The sequence below is a fragment of the Caenorhabditis elegans genome, chromosome I, assembly GCF_000002985.6.
Source record: "Caenorhabditis elegans chromosome I".
Taxonomy (NCBI): domain Eukaryota; kingdom Metazoa; phylum Nematoda; class Chromadorea; order Rhabditida; family Rhabditidae; genus Caenorhabditis; species Caenorhabditis elegans.
In genome coordinates this window covers 7,516,380-7,531,971 of record NC_003279.8, presented here as the reverse complement: position 1 = coordinate 7,531,971, position 15,592 = coordinate 7,516,380, and the positions used below count along the sequence as shown (strand labels likewise).

Below are 15,592 nucleotides of genomic sequence, written 5' to 3'. Positions count from 1 at the left end.
ACTTTTCTATTTTCCGGAATACATTATTTCAGCAGTTCAAGATTACTATTTGATTCACCGTTTCAAGTTATGATAGGTAAGAACTTAGTGACCTTTTTCATTACCTAATTTTACCTTTTTTTTTAAATTTTTTTTATTATTTTTTATTTATTTATTTTTATTTAGAATTACCTTTGGATAAATTCACTAATGGACAAAATATGAAACAATTTTTGAAGAAAAAAATATATTTTTTATCGAGTTGAGTGAACAAAGATTTATAGAGAACATACGATAACTGTTTATTGATATAAAATTACAGAAAATCCTATAACAAGATTAGCAGAAAATTATTGTTTTTCTGAATAATTCACAAGAAATAAATTTAAGAAATAAAATGAAAACAACCCGTTTAAGTAGAAACAAGAAATGTGAATTTGAAAGACCTAGAAGGAAATAATTTAGAATATCTTGTATGACAATTAGAAAAATACATTAATGAAAATACAAATAGACATAGAAAATTGTTGCAAGTTTAGCCAAGACGTCGAAATTTGAAGAAAAACAATTCATGAAATATTTAAGATTCGAAAAGTATGGATGATTAAATAGAAAGCCATAATTCATCATGTTGATTTTCTTGATCAGATTGGCATACTCCATCAACATTAATAAACGGAGGACAACATTGTGGAGCATCACATGACGATATTGCAATGTCGTTTCTGCAGTTTTGAAAATAAAAACAACAGAATTCAAAGTAACGAAAATCTGTTGGAAAATGTTCAGACGAAATTGTCGATACAATGTTCCGAATACACAAGTTCCAAAAACTATGTAATTTTTTGAGTAATTCCAGCATCTTCAAAGCTCAAAAACTTTTTTTTAAATCAGAGTTGCTCAAGGTTTTTAAATTAATTTTTTTTTGAGAGTTTTTTTAAACACTATGTAAATTTTAAAGTAGTTTTTAAATTCCATATCAACTCACTTGGTACACACTTTTCCATTGCAAAGCCTATTATTTGATAGTAGCTTTGCGCAATGTTTATCAACAGGGCACGCTTTCAAATTACAGGTTCCAAATTCTTGTCGTCGTCCCCTGAAAGATAAATATCCTTACAAGGTTTGAATATATTTTCATTTGAAATCAATCAGGATCAACGCTCTCAAGGGTGTTAATTAAAAATCACTTACTCGCACTTTTTGCTTCTACATGATCTGACCCGACTTCTAATTCCACAACCTCCACATGTTCTTGAACACATTGACCATTCACCCCAATCTGCCCATACATTTGGTGCATCAACAGTTATTGGTGCCACTGGAAATTTGAAAATGTTATAACAAGAAAAATGAAAAAGAAACATACAAGTTGTTGTGATAATTGTTGGAGCAATTGTTGTCCTTGGTTCGGCATCGGCTGAATTATTTTTTAAAGACAGTTTAGGAAAAAGTATTTGCATTTTGGTTTTTTGGCTATTTTTAAAAGTTTTAATAATCAATTCATCTAAATACTTCAAATAATATATTTTTCTCAAAAGTCGCAATGCTCTGAATATAACGAAACATTTGGTTTTGATAATTAAAAAAATTTTCAGAGTTGTTTTAAATTTACGAAACCTCATCTGTCCAAATATTTTTAATCGGAAAACTCACTAGATTTTGCTTGAATTTTAAATCCAATATCCGTAGAAAGTTGTGATCGGAAAATAATAATAGCAGTGTCAGTCTGAGAAACAAAACTGATTTCTGGTTTATCATAGCAGCAGAATCTGAAATTTTAGTTAACACACCCATTTTCAAACATCAATTTGAAGAAAAAAGAAACCTGAATCCAGTATTTCTCAAGTCATCAGAAATCTTCAGCTCTACAAAATCAACGCATGTAGATGTACAGAGAAATGAGAAATCTTCAATAAATTCAATTTCCACTCGTTTTCCTTTTTCCGCTTTCAACAACCAAGAACATTTTTGATCAGCTTCATATCCTGGATCCGGATAATTTGGAGATTCAATCTCTTTCCATTCTTCAGTTAATTTAATAATTCCACCACATTCAGCGTCTAAAATATGCCTATTCATATAATCTCTAATTATAGTAAGAATAAGATAGAGATTTGAAAAATTGAGATCTCAGCTTCTTGTCAAACTTCAAAAATTCTCAAAAAACATACTTTTCGAGTCTTCATTCTTCTCACACTTTTCTCCACCAAGACCATCTGGACAAAGACATTCGGAGCATTTTGATGGTCTCATATATCCTCCATTTTCACATTTGGTTTTTTCAGACTTGCATTCATCTGAAACAATTCACAATTGAAATTATTTTATTTTTTTAGGAGAATCCAGTAATATATTTCTGGTTTAAAGATGGGCGGAGCAAATAGCTGATTGGCCTTGCAGTTCTCATATTAGAGGTTATTCAAAAAATGAGATTAACCTAAATTTTTCAATCGTTTGTTCTTGTACTTCAGCATATCGAAATACTCCGAGTATTTGAATATATAATCTATATATTTTCCTAACTCCATCTTTAAATACTAATAGTGGGAATATTAATATTTTCAAGAATAGTTCCAATTCCACATAAATTTCCTGATTAAAAAAAACTTTTTAATTGTCATACCTTTACAATAGGCAGTATTTATAGTTGCCACGTCATAAAACGAAAGTTTTTCTCGTTGTCCAATAGTCTGTTGATAAAGTGAATCTCTTGTAACAACTGTTTTACTTTTCTGATCAACACTAAATGCAGTACTTCCATAATGCATTACTGATCCCAAATCATACGGTATTCCCAATGTATCAATTTCATCGTCACGTTGAAGGAAATCACTTATATACGAAGGAAGAATAAAATCTCGTTCGATCTGAAATCAAGGAACAATTGACTCAATCAAAAATCAATTTAAAGGTACATACAGTAACATAACCCAATGCATCAGGTCTACTCTGTTCATGCCAAAGCCCGAGTGCGTGTCCAATTTCATGTTCAATGACGCCCATCTGTCAAAAAAAGAGGTGTTAGGAGTTCAATCAAACGACAAAAAAACTTGCTTTAACACAACTTTCACCAATTGAAATACCTTGACGACCACCGTTTCGTCCGATCATAGAGTAGCATCTAAAAATATTAATTTTGTACTGTTTTAAATAAGCCTAAATTGGATTTATTCAAATTAAAAGCTAACGGAAATTTGTTTGAGTATAGTTGAAATTGTACCGCATGACCATCATAGAAAAATTGTAAAAATTATCTTTTTTTTTTTAGTTTTGAGAATTTTTTTTGATAAATAGATAATTTTTGAGAAACTTTAAGCATCGTTGCAACAATGTATAGATACAACTAATTATAATGGGAATATAATATATTAATCGTAAACCATTTTTTTCTCTAAATGTTTTACTTTAACTTTAAAAAAGTTGAAATAAGTTCTTTACCCTTGTCCACTGAAAAACTCGATATAATCACCATCTGGTGAATCAGAAACATTTTCAAAAGTGATACACGTGGAATCTTCCCAGAAACGAATCGCTGCGATGATTTGACTAATTGTATAGAAATCTGAATTTAATTATATTTTTTGAAGGCAAAGTAAATATCCTATTTACCTATACTTTCATGAAAACGATACTTGATTGGCATGGTTTTCCACGTGGCAGTTTTATCCGAAACAAATGATCTTAAATGTAAAGTAATTAGAACAATCTTTAAAATGTATAATTTAAAAAATTACCTTCTCAATCGTTTGGTTTTATCTTTTGATAAAGCTTTCAGAATATCAACTGCTTGACGTCGAGATAGAAAAATATCACCTGAAAGCATTATTTGATACTCACAAAAACTTAATAAATACCTTCAAACAAAAACGGTGAAACTTTTTTATTAATTGTTCCTTGTTGAGTACTAATTGCCACTTCTTTCTTTGAGTCTTCAACTGCCTAAACAAAAAAAATTACAGAAAAATATAAATGACAAATCATACATCATGACCAAATTCTCTTCCCTTAAAACTTCTTGAATGCGCCAATTTTTTCATTTTAATAAGCAATTCTTCAACAGTTTCCAATTGTTTTTCTTCCACATTGAAATGCTCCTAAATTAATTTTATTCATTATTATAATCTCTATTTTTAAAAATACAGGCACACAAAATTCCGAGAATGCATATTGCGCAAAATATCTCGCAGCGAAAATTACAGTAATTCTTTAAATGACTACTGTAGCACATGTGTCGATTTACGGACAAGAGCTTTAAAATGAATTTCTTTCCGAATAGTGACACCGGCACTTCATTTTTCTTTGTTTCTTCATTTTCTAATGTTTTTCTTGATTTTAATTTTATACCGAAAAATCAACGAGTTTGTATCTTCTCAGAAATCGAGCCCGTAAATCGACACAAGCGCTACAGTAGTATTTAATGAGTTACTGTAGTTTTCGCTACGAGATATTTTGAGCGTCAAATATGTTCCCGTAATAGATGCATTCAAACATGCGAAATTGAGATGAATTTAATGAAAATTCCTCCGATTGCCAAATTTTTAACTGAAATTTTGGAAATGTTTCTGAAAAATCTTGGCAAACCTTAAATTCACTAGCAACCAAAAGTGCAGGATCATCAGCTTTCGAGCAAATAGAAATAGAAATTAAAGAATTAAATAAAATAATTGAATGACATAATCTCATATTTCTCATGAAATAGAATAATAGTTCAATTAAAAGAGAAGATAGGAAAGTGTATGAGATATTCTCTTTTTTTTGGCAAATGAACAGAAAAAGTGAAAGTTTATCACATAGTGGGAGGAGGAGGGAAAAGCTGATGGAAAATGAACACAATTGTGTGACAAAAAGGACACATTTTTAGATGATTGTTGTAAAATTTAATGAAACTTGACATTTGGAAGGTTTTTCGCTTTAGTAACACTCACTTCCGGGTCATTTATCTTGAGAAAATCATTATCTGAAGACTATTTTTGGGGTTTCCCACTTTTGATGTTATAACAATAGGTTTTGATTTTTTTAAATCTTGGTAATGATGGGGAAATTGTTTTAAACCATGCTAATAATTCAAAATAACAATTAAATTTTAAATTCGCGCGCGAGGTTTAAACTTCTTGGTGGTTATTCAAAAAGGAGTTCAGGGAAATTTAAATTTTATCGAGTTTTAAAAATATTGGTTTTTTATCTAGACATATGTACGGTAGTCCCATATGCAATTTCCCATGCAAACTAAATCACTGTACTTTTGTATCCACCAAACTGAATTTGTACGAAAACTAGTTGAGGATGTCGTTTATATCAAATAAGATATCAATGAGTGGGTGCAGTCGACAATAAACCAATGCGGAAAATATCGTCTACTGCACACCATCGTGCTCACCGACAAAAAGCGAGACGATTTTAAAGAAAAAAGATGGAAAAATGAAAAAGTAAAAGAAAAAATAGGGAGAGGAAAACAGCGAGAAAAATGAGTTTGGAAGTGTGGTTTTAGGAAAAGGAGGGAAAATGGATGAGAGGGGAAGAGTAGAAATAGAAAAATACCAAAAATTAAAAATAAAATCTTTAAACATAGACAAAAGCTGCCATTATTTAACTGTTAACAGTGACTAGGTGTGTTGAAAAATGGGAGAAAAGAAAGAAAAAAGGGGCAAAGCTTTATAATTCGGGGTGAAGAGACCTTTAGGGGGTGTGTGGCGGAACGGGACGAATTCCAACTGAATTTAGATTTTTAAAGTTTTCTTGTTTTCAAATAGCGATAAGGCTACACGGGAGTGAGAAGGGCGGGGGATGTGGCGTGAATAATGACAATATATAATAAATAAGAAAAAAGGAAAAAATAAATAATTGTGAGTTTTATGTGTTATTTTTGTGACAGAAAAATTAGGGATCCTAGTTGAGAAAAAGAAGGGCGGTGAGACTATTATGAATGAATCAGAGGTTAAAAAAAAGCCCATATACATCTGAAATTGCAACTTTTTCCAAAAAATAAAAACAGTTGCAACCATAATGTACATGTAAAGCTCTCAAATTATAGATGCATACTCGGGGGATGAGAAAAATAACGAATCTTTAAAAATTTGGGAAAAGTAAGCAAAGATACACACAGAATGGTAGAAGAGGGCGGCGAAGACGACAGCTTAATACAAGCCGCATCCACGAAGATTATTGGCAATAATCACATCGGTGACAGCGTCAAACACAAATTGAATGTTAGTTGTGTCTGTGGCACATGTCATGTGGCAATAGATTTCCTGCAAATAAGAATATTATTTCAAAAGAAAACAAATTAAATGAAATAATGAATTAAAATTATTACCTCAACACTCAACTTTAACTACCTATTCAAATATGAAACTACAGTAACCGCAATATCGGAGAAAATGTCGAGATAGTAAAAATCTCAAATTTTGGTTGTAATTACTTAATTGAATACGATTCAGAGATTTTTCTGGTTATCATTTTCTGTGACAGATTAACAAAACAATTGAATATTCGTGTTTACTTAAAAAAAATTAAATTTTATAAATGTTTCACACTTCAAAAAATTTCCAAAATTAACTAGATATTAAAAATTATAAAAAATATTATTCTAGAAAAACAATTTATACTTTTCGTGGAACAGGAACCCCATAGGCTTCTCTGATTTCATTGATTTTTAGACTTTTTTTTCTTACCTTATTCGCTGATTTGTTTTTAGCCTCAAATTGTGCTTGAATATACGCAGATGCCTCGTGGTAGTCTTGTCGTCCTACAGGGATTAAGAAATTAAAACATTTATTGGAAATTCAATTAAATTTTACCTGAATATTCTGGGAAGCAGATCGTTAACGGGCTTTTCTTGATTTTCTCTTCAAACAGATCCTTCTTGTTCAGGAACAGAATAATCGATGTATCTGTGAACCATTTGTTATTACAGATCGAATCGAACAGCTTCAGCGATTCGTGCATTCGGTTCTGAAAATATGAAATAAGGAACAATAATGAATAATAATGAATAATGAATAATAGAATGAATAATAGAATATAATTTAAAAAAACGAGTAATTTTTAAATTATCATGTTTCTTTTATTTTGGCAAATATATTGTCGGTCAGAAGTTGCATTTTCGTTAGAAAAATTAGAAGAAGAACATTATTTTTATTATTGTAAAAGTCGACTCGAACGACCAAGTCATGATTGGAAAATCGTTTAAAAAACATAAAGTCTCTAAACGATATTTTCTAATTTTAAATTTTGTCTGTCTTTTTCAACAAAAAAGCTTCTAAAATATTAAAATATCAATTTCTCACTGTTGTCTCATCTTCGTGCAACACTTGATCATACTCTGACATGGCAACACAGAAAATAATAGCAGTAACATCTTCGAAACAATGAATCCACTTCTTCCTTTCTGATCTTTGACCTCCCACATCGAACAATCTGTAAATATTCATTATTAAATATTATTTTTTTATCAAGAAAACTCACTTGAAATTGAGATTTTTGAATGTGAAGTGAACTTCAACAATACCAGTTGTTTTGACACGAGTTCGGAGAATATCTTGCTCAGTTGGTTGATATATTGCCTCTCCTAACCTTTCCAGGTCGTCAAGGAAACTGAAAAAATGGTTATTAATAAATTCTATAAACTGCGAAATTTCTTGAAATTTTAAATTTGGTAATATTGAAAATGAGCTTGACATGTAACATATTGATTCGAAATTTAGGAAACTCTTCTCAATTTATGAAAAAAACCACTTTGGTTGTTATGGAGATAATAGTTACTTGAAATAATTTTTCAAAATTTTGAATTAAACTTACTATTTGGCTGAATCATTCAATTGATACTCGTTACTCCTTGAGAAACAATCCTGTACACCTGCGTCTCCCCACAACCGTTTCATTGAACTGAGCAATTCTTCTGAGAATGGCTCTGTGTCCTCCATTCGTGCCACCACATCCATCACTAATTTTGCATCTACCTGAAACAAAAAACTTTGATTTTAGTTCTCGATAACTTTATTCGCTGATGAAAATTGAATAATTCACAGCATGTCATGTACATCATTTTCCCAATTTTCTCACAAAATTGAAATTGGATCCTTGGCTCTCTTCCAATGGTTTGTCCAAAGGTCTCAAAATGGTCATTTTATTTCAATTATCTCAAATTACTTTATATTCGGTGACATGCATAGTCACGTCTTGTTAAGATTAAGGATATATATAAAATTGAATGATAAATGTTCGATCTTCACATCAAAAACTTTTTTACGTTTTCGACACGACAAATTTTTGTTGAATGCTAAAATATGTTTATATTTATTCTTACGATTTGTTAAAGTTAATTCGTAAATATTTGATTGTTATTTATTAATTTTTAAAATAAATGAATACGTTTTTATTGAATAACTATGAAAAATCGATTAAAAATTTGGCTGCAACGAAAATTAAACATTACAGTACTCTTTAAAGGCGCACACCTTCTTGCATTGAACACAAATTCATCGTATAAAAACCGGGAATTGCATTTGTGACGCAATAACAAAACATTTGACGTCTGAATGATGTAAAATCTTCTCCAAAACGTTGGGAACATTTTTTTCTGATGATTTGCCACATCAATCGAAAATGTGTTCCCAAAGATTTTCCAACATTCTAGAATCCCTTCCAAATCCCAATTCAAAATTCCTGCCTCGAACATATATTTTTGGAATACTAGGTCGAGTCTACGAGTTTGTCGGTGGCGCGTCGCGCATCGAAACTCACAAGGGAATTGGAATGGGACGGTGGTGTGGTAGCGGGATGCATTGAGTGCAACGAGAGGCAATAAGAGTTGCAGAATGTAAGAGAGAGAGAGAGAAAAAGATACCGAGCCAATGAATACAACAGATTATGTCATTTATTCTCATGCTCTTCGTTTTTCGTATCTTTTTATTCGTTATTTTCCAAATATTTCGAATTACTCTTCAGAACACGGGAAACATTTTTAATTGAATAATGTTTATGTTCTATCTATAGATCACAATCGCAAGTAAATTTCAGAAAAATAAGTTTTATTTTGAAGTAACGTTTTTGTCGTGCTAATCATTAGCAGCTAATGGACCGAAATTAATTTTTTCCATTAAGGGATCACTTGAAAATTTCGTGCCTCATTTTTAAATAATTTCGATTTTTTTGCAGAAAAATTGTCATAATACTCACCTCTCTGTCAGCCGAACCAAATGAAACGCCTAAGTTGCTCATGGCTCGCAAAATAGCGACCAATGATTGAACCGTGTTACTGTAGACAACCGGCTTGTACTGTTTGTAGTCTTCTGCTGTGAATCCCGATTCGTGAATAATTCTGAAAAAAAAACATTAAAATGTGAAAATTTGTAAAGGCGTGTTTCAAATTTAAACTATTAGAGAGTTGAACTTACTTTTCAAATTTTGAATACGAAAAAAAAATTAATAGCAGTCTCTAGTGATTTATTTACTTTTTAATTAAATTTAATTTTTAATAATTCAAATCGATCAAACGAAATATTCGGACGTTCTATGGGACAATTTCGGATGATAAATTCTGAGTTTTTCACCATTTATTTCTACCATTTTCGTTTATATATGTTTTAATTTGTTATTTAGAAATTTAAAAAAATCTCACTTCATCTGTTTTACAATAGTCGATTTTCCTGATTCTCCTGCACCAAGTAGCAGCAGTTTGATATCTTTTGCCGCTTGCATGCCGTCTTCTTTAAGATTTTTCTCAATCATTCGTGATCTTTCAAGAGCGGCACGCTCTTCCTGTGACATGGTACAACCCATGGCGCTAGAGTTGATGAACGGTGGACCCTATGCCCCGGTAGCGGTCTCCACTTGATATCCTCTACTCACTCACTGTATGTGGTGCAGCTCAGCGCTGAAAATAAATTGAAAAAATTAGAATCGAAGTAAGTTATAGCGGGTTAAAAAATAAGGAAAAGAAAAAGCAATCGAGCGAAAAAAAGGGACACAGTGAGATGGAGAATGAAGAAATGGATGGATGAGGGATCGAGGGCAGAATATAGATGAGATGAGAGGAGATGACAAAAATGACGAATGAGGAAAATAGAGGGTGCACGTCGTCAAGGCGACTAATTTTTATTGAATTTTCTTACTTTTTCATTAATTTATTTTAGTGGTAGAAATATGCAACCTACAATACTCTAAACAGGGCCTTTCTAATTTTTGCGCAAACATTTTTTCAAATCAGACGTTCTCTCAGATTTCTTTGGAGCAGCGTCAGTGGGGAAATTGTTAAAACGTTTGCATGTTCGAATCCCTGCAATGTTTGAGTACTAAATTCGAAGGTGAAATTTTTCTTGATCTACGACAGAAAAATGTACTAACTGTTAAACTTGCAGATGAACTAAATTAGTTATATTTCAAGAATGATCAGAGATTGTTCATTCAGTTTTCTATTTTAGAATCAATTGGTTTAATCTGAAATCGAAATGAAAATCAGCTAATCGAGGATAAACATGTTTTGCAAAATCAACCAAAAAGAAATTTTACTACATGCTTCCGGCCGGGTCAACGTTCTCCACAAAAAGGTTAGAAAATAGATAATTTGTAAAGAACAGAAGCAAAAAAATAGACGACAACGTCTTCGATTTTTCCGTTTTCACTGCTTCTGCTTCTTCTCTTTCTTCGTTGTCGTCGTCGTCCTTCTTTTTCTTTTTTTTTTGCGTGGCGCAAAAAAATGGGGGAGCAACTGCGACGACGACGGCGAGCAGGATGGTGGGGTTGGAGAAGGAAAATAGAGAGAAAAGCGAGGGCGAGGAGAAGAAGAAGGTCATGGGCATAGCAGAAAAGGGGTAGTAGTAGCCAGGGGCAGCCAGTAGCCGAAACAGGAGAGCCCCATCGTTCAGGGGGCAGCGACAGTGAAGACGAGGGTCGGCGGCTACTTGCGTTGCGTGTCGATTCGAATTTTAAATCATGATGAGGATCAGAACCATGCAGATATTCTAGTAGTCGGAGTTATCTGATCACAGGCGGCGTTTGAGTTAAAATCTTAAAATATTGCATAAAAACTTAAATTGTCTGACAGCCTTAATAGCGACTTTATGATGCCGAAAACTACTATTTAAAATTTAAGTTTCAATCGACGAACAGCGCCGTAGACTAGGTCTCCGTGAACCAAAAGCTATAGGAACATAAAGCCTTTTTCCATGTGCCTAATTGTTTTATTTTCATAATAAATGCATAGACAGCACTGGCAGCGATACACAAGGAGACATGTTGAGTGCCGTACACCGGAGACCACAGCTGGACCCTCTTACAGATTTTCCAGTCGAAGAACGGAGACGAGGGGACACGAATAATAAACAATGAGTGAAAGTATGAAAGGGAAAATCAAGAAAAGATAAAAATAGTGGATTACGCAGAAATAAAACCTTAACTTGAAATATTTTACTATTAGTTTGGAATTTAACCTTATGGGAAGCTCATTCATGAAAGTGTTCACAATTCTCATAAAATCGTTCCAATGTGGTTTGAGCCAGTAAATATGGCGGGGTTTCCAATAAGAACTGTTATTGAAGAACGTAGAAACAGAAAGATTATTTGGCAAATTTGAAACTGAAAATGTCATTTGTCTGCGGAACAAATATTTTTTAAATAATTATTTTTATTTGAACTCCCAGTCTTCTATTTTTCGATAAATTATAGGACATACAAAACAGAAATCAGGAACCAACGAGCGTTGCGGCAAGAAACGATGTGTCACAAAACATATGCAAAAAGCGCATCTTGAGAGCATATGGGCTATGTGACACGACGAAGAAGAGGAGAGAAAAAATCAAAACGAATCGCGTCACCCATCCTTCTTTATTCTGTCGTTGTGTCGTCGCCGGAGTTGCATAGCACCCCACACATATCGACGTTTTCATTCAAATACAGAAATGTTGAAGGAATAAGGAGAAAAGAGACCAGAAAGGAAGATGACGACTCATATAAAATAATTGCCAACGTTTGATGATGATTCAAAGAAGATGCGTTAGTCGCCAATCTAGTACAGTTTCGTACGCTCACAGGGTGAAAATCTATTTAGTAAAACCGTAAATGTCAATGATAAATCGTATTTGAAAAAATGCACGAAAGATTGAATTATTAACTGAAGCCGGAATTTCAGTTTAAACGAGAAAAGAAAATGGTTCTAAAAGTTATAAATCCTTGTGGCTAAAGTTTCGAGTAGGAATATGATCCGTTTTATTGAGGCGGAAAAACTGAAAATACATAGCTGGTCTTCACAACCACAGTATCAATTTTCAGATGATCTTTCATATCGCCACAAAAATTACCTTGCTAAATTTCAAAATCAAGGTTAGATTGAGTTTCTCAGACAACGCACAAAGGCGACACAAAAGTGTGTGCGTGTGACTAGAGAGTATCGTATCTATTTACCAACCTCTAAACCACCCCCACCATCATCAAAAAATCCGGCGCAGATATTGTTGTGATCGGATGGGAGGCAGTCGGGCGGTCGGGGAGCTCGTATAGAGACGTTCTCAAGGGACGAGCACCGTCGTTGTCGTCGTTGTCCAGGTGAAAATGAGGTTCAATAAAATTGAGAGATGATCAAATGCTATGTGAGCTTGAAAAAAGACAATAGCGAAAGGATATGAAACGTTTTCAATCAAGTTGTTTGCTTTTATATATTTTTGAACTGTTCGAAAAAATCGATCAGCTTCTGCTAGAATATGTAAATGAGGAAAGCTTCCGCGGAAGCGTGGGGAATTCAGTTGTTGCAAAGAGGAAAAATGCAAATAAGGAAGATTCTAATAAAGTTTGAGGGGGTGTGCAATAAGATATAATTTTACTGTTTCTCTACGATAGAAAAAAGAAAAATTCGAAAAGAAAAGTAGAAGAGTTCGAAAACAAAAGTAGAAAACAAACGCATTGGCGCGAAACTTTTGAATACAAATTCTCAATAGAGCGCACATTGAAATGAGTCACCACGGAAACAAATGAAGCGGTCTTCAGTTCTCACATGAAACTGTAGCTAATTATTTGAAGATAGTGATAAAGAAAAACCATTACGCTATAAAATTATGAAGACATGTGAATGTCGAACGGATAAGAAGGTAGACAACGGCAACGATGAAGACGGCATCATTGAGCCATTCATTTCGGTTCTTCGGACACACACAGCCAGCCAGACGTCGGAAGGGGTGGCAGCAGCAGCACAGCCATCGAGAAGGAGGGCGGCAAGATAGGAGAAGTGGTGGATAGGAAAGGAGACATAGACAATGTGTATGGAAGAGAGTGAGCGTGTTTATGTGTGTGCGCCTCAGAATTGAGCGCTCGCTCGTCTCTTTCTCTCCGTGTGCTGCTTGCTTGCCAATCGATCGTTTGTGTGTGTGTGAGGCTCTTGGGGTGCGAGGGAGGGAGACGGCGAGGCGGCCCTTTCCCTCTCTTCTTCGCAGCAAATAATGCCATAATTCTCCGACACTCTTCTCTACGTCTCCACGATCCATGGCTCGGTGAGCGCTTTTCCCTTTGGTTCAGTGAGCGTGAGTGTACATGCACACGATTTCTTTTTGCGAAGCTCTCGCGCACACAGCCATCATGTTAACGTATCCTTCTTCGTCTGTGCGCCACACAAACATGCACATGCATCCAGTCTTCGGCAATGGCGGCGAAGAAGACGACGAGGACGGCCCTCTAAAGCAGCAGGAGCAGCAGAGCAGTAATCTTTCCATGCCTGTCTCTCTTCACTCTTATGTTCACTTCTCTGTGTGCCCCCTGTTAACGACTGAAAAGGGACGTTTGGGACGTTCATAGACTACGGTCTCTTGGAGGAAGCGTTGGCGGCCAATTATAATGACGACGGCAACTGTAATGAGTATGGACGAGGAGCAATAATTAAAAAGTGAGCCGGTGAGCTCTTGTTGTATAACTTTGTGGATTCTCGATGATGTAGGATCAATTTAAACGGAGTACCTGCATTTCAGTTAAATTTCCAGAGAAAATCGGCTACGATGCTCAAAAATCATATCATATTACTAATGTCTTTAACTGTGTAGTAGTTTTTTCCTTGAAAAATTCACAACCACACGATACGGTTAACTTTTTCAACCCATATACCTAAAATTTTGTCGTCGTAGAATTGAAAACTGCACGAAAATTGCTCGTGGCAAATTGCATATCGTGGAACTTTTTAACGATGTACAAGATACTGAATTACAAATTTGGAAGGTGTTGTACTTCAACCCGAATCTAGATTACTACATTATTTATGATCAAGTAATTGCCGAAATGAAGTACCTATCGTTTTTCTGCTAAAGGCCACCATGCTGTAACCGAGACTCCTGATTGACATCACAGAAATAGAAATGCGAGAAGAAAGAGAAGCAGTTGAACAGAAAAAGAGCTCCCTCTCCGGAGCTCCCTTGCTAAATGAATCGAATTGCCTCTGAAGCGAGCGGCAGAGCAATGTATATGTTTTAATCTGTTAGAAGATGTCTTTGAATCAGATTATTAACTTGTGGAACGCTCGTTGAAAACGCCTAATTTGAGAGAATGTGTATAATTCACAATACTATTGAAATGTAATCTTTAATCATGGTAAGTGGAAAGGTAGAAGTATTTTTTCTTTTTCCCTTTCAGTCCTATTTGAACATTTTTAGATTACGTCAAGCTAAGCACTACTTCTATATTGTTCTGATATACTCTGAAATGTGTATACTTCCTGAGTCACAGTTAAAATGTTATTCCGGAAGTATGGGTGAAAAGACTCCACTAGTCGTGATTCTTCAGATTTCTTAAATATTTTGCCCAAAAAGCCTACCAATCGCTATGATTTACATAATAGACGACAGTTCAGATGAAAGGTCTGCTAAGCAGGATCCAAAAAATTATAACTGTTATTGACATTTTTTTCAATAAAAGCCCAAGATAGGTCCTTTCTAAAATTAAGAAAATATTTTGGTACAACCTTGTAAAATTAGGAAAAAATTATATTTTTCTCGAAATTATCTAGATAAAATTCTTACTCTTACCTCTTACTGAATCCATGAATTATTAAAATTTCAATATTGATATGAAAGCTTGAATTTATCAGAACAAAGTTTTGAAATATCTTCTTTTCATGTTCTCTGGGCTACTTTCGCATGCTTACTATCAGAAAGACAACGAACAATATGCGTGGGGGGAAATGCTAGTTTCCGGTTTGATGACAACATAAGAGGAATGTGTGCAAAATGTGGAAACAAAACGAAATTCATGGAAAACATGAAGCAACAAGAAAATAAACGCTCTCAGAACTGATCAGGTGGCCAGGACAGAACGATCATCTTCAAGAGGACATTTTCTTTCTGAAACTTCAAATAATCTTGCTCACGAAAAATAAATTATTTATCTGCCAATTTTTATTTGGAGGTGGAGAATGGGGGGTTTGCTTCAAAAAATAAAAAATCAAGCAAGAATGATAAATCTTTAAAAAACTTTTAGATTTTTAAAGCAAAACCCCATTCACACTACCACCACTTTTAACTACCAGGATATGAAATTTTTTAAATTCAACCAAAATCAAAATGAATATTGTTCTATGCGATCTATGAATGACACAACGTCCTAGGGGATATTTCCTTTGCTGAATCTGATATAAATTCGG

At 33.9% G+C, this 15,592-nt stretch overlaps 2 protein-coding genes and 2 non-coding genes across 4 annotated transcripts; all 4 read right to left on the bottom strand.

Annotated features, from left to right (window-relative positions):
• Positions 1 to 256: 256 nt before the first annotated feature.
• On the bottom strand, positions 257 to 4,748 carry nas-36 (Zinc metalloproteinase nas-36). Its single transcript, NM_059708.4, has 16 exons — positions 4,564 to 4,748; positions 3,966 to 4,076; positions 3,837 to 3,921; positions 3,717 to 3,795; positions 3,592 to 3,662; positions 3,421 to 3,544; positions 3,037 to 3,103; positions 2,902 to 2,985; positions 2,606 to 2,849; positions 2,154 to 2,279; positions 1,808 to 2,042; positions 1,636 to 1,751; positions 1,349 to 1,399; positions 1,174 to 1,300; positions 968 to 1,078; positions 257 to 704 (listed from the first exon to the last, which is right to left on the bottom strand). Exons 1-16 carry the CDS (start codon positions 4,663 to 4,665, stop codon positions 584 to 586), a joined length of 1,854 nt encoding a protein of 617 aa, NP_492109.2. The 5' UTR covers positions 4,666 to 4,748; the 3' UTR covers positions 257 to 583.
• Positions 4,749 to 5,259: 511 nt separating this feature from the next.
• goa-1 (Guanine nucleotide-binding protein G(o) subunit alpha) lies at positions 5,260 to 9,856 on the bottom strand. Its single transcript, NM_059707.7, has 8 exons — positions 9,602 to 9,856; positions 9,160 to 9,301; positions 7,780 to 7,940; positions 7,447 to 7,575; positions 7,269 to 7,398; positions 6,780 to 6,933; positions 6,654 to 6,727; positions 5,260 to 6,230 (listed from the first exon to the last, which is right to left on the bottom strand). Exons 1-8 carry the CDS (start codon positions 9,760 to 9,762, stop codon positions 6,117 to 6,119), a joined length of 1,065 nt encoding a protein of 354 aa, NP_492108.1. The 5' UTR covers positions 9,763 to 9,856; the 3' UTR covers positions 5,260 to 6,116.
• A 2,776-nt stretch (positions 9,857 to 12,632) lies between these two features.
• C26C6.14 lies at positions 12,633 to 12,732 on the bottom strand. The gene has a single exon (NR_101583.1). It is a non-coding gene; the product is annotated as an Unclassified non-coding RNA C26C6.14 (non-coding RNA).
• Positions 12,733 to 12,970: 238 nt separating this feature from the next.
• On the bottom strand, positions 12,971 to 13,150 carry C26C6.13. The gene has a single exon (NR_101582.1). It is a non-coding gene; the product is annotated as a small nucleolar RNA C26C6.13 (small nucleolar RNA).
• Between the last annotated feature and the right edge of the window lie 2,442 nt (positions 13,151 to 15,592).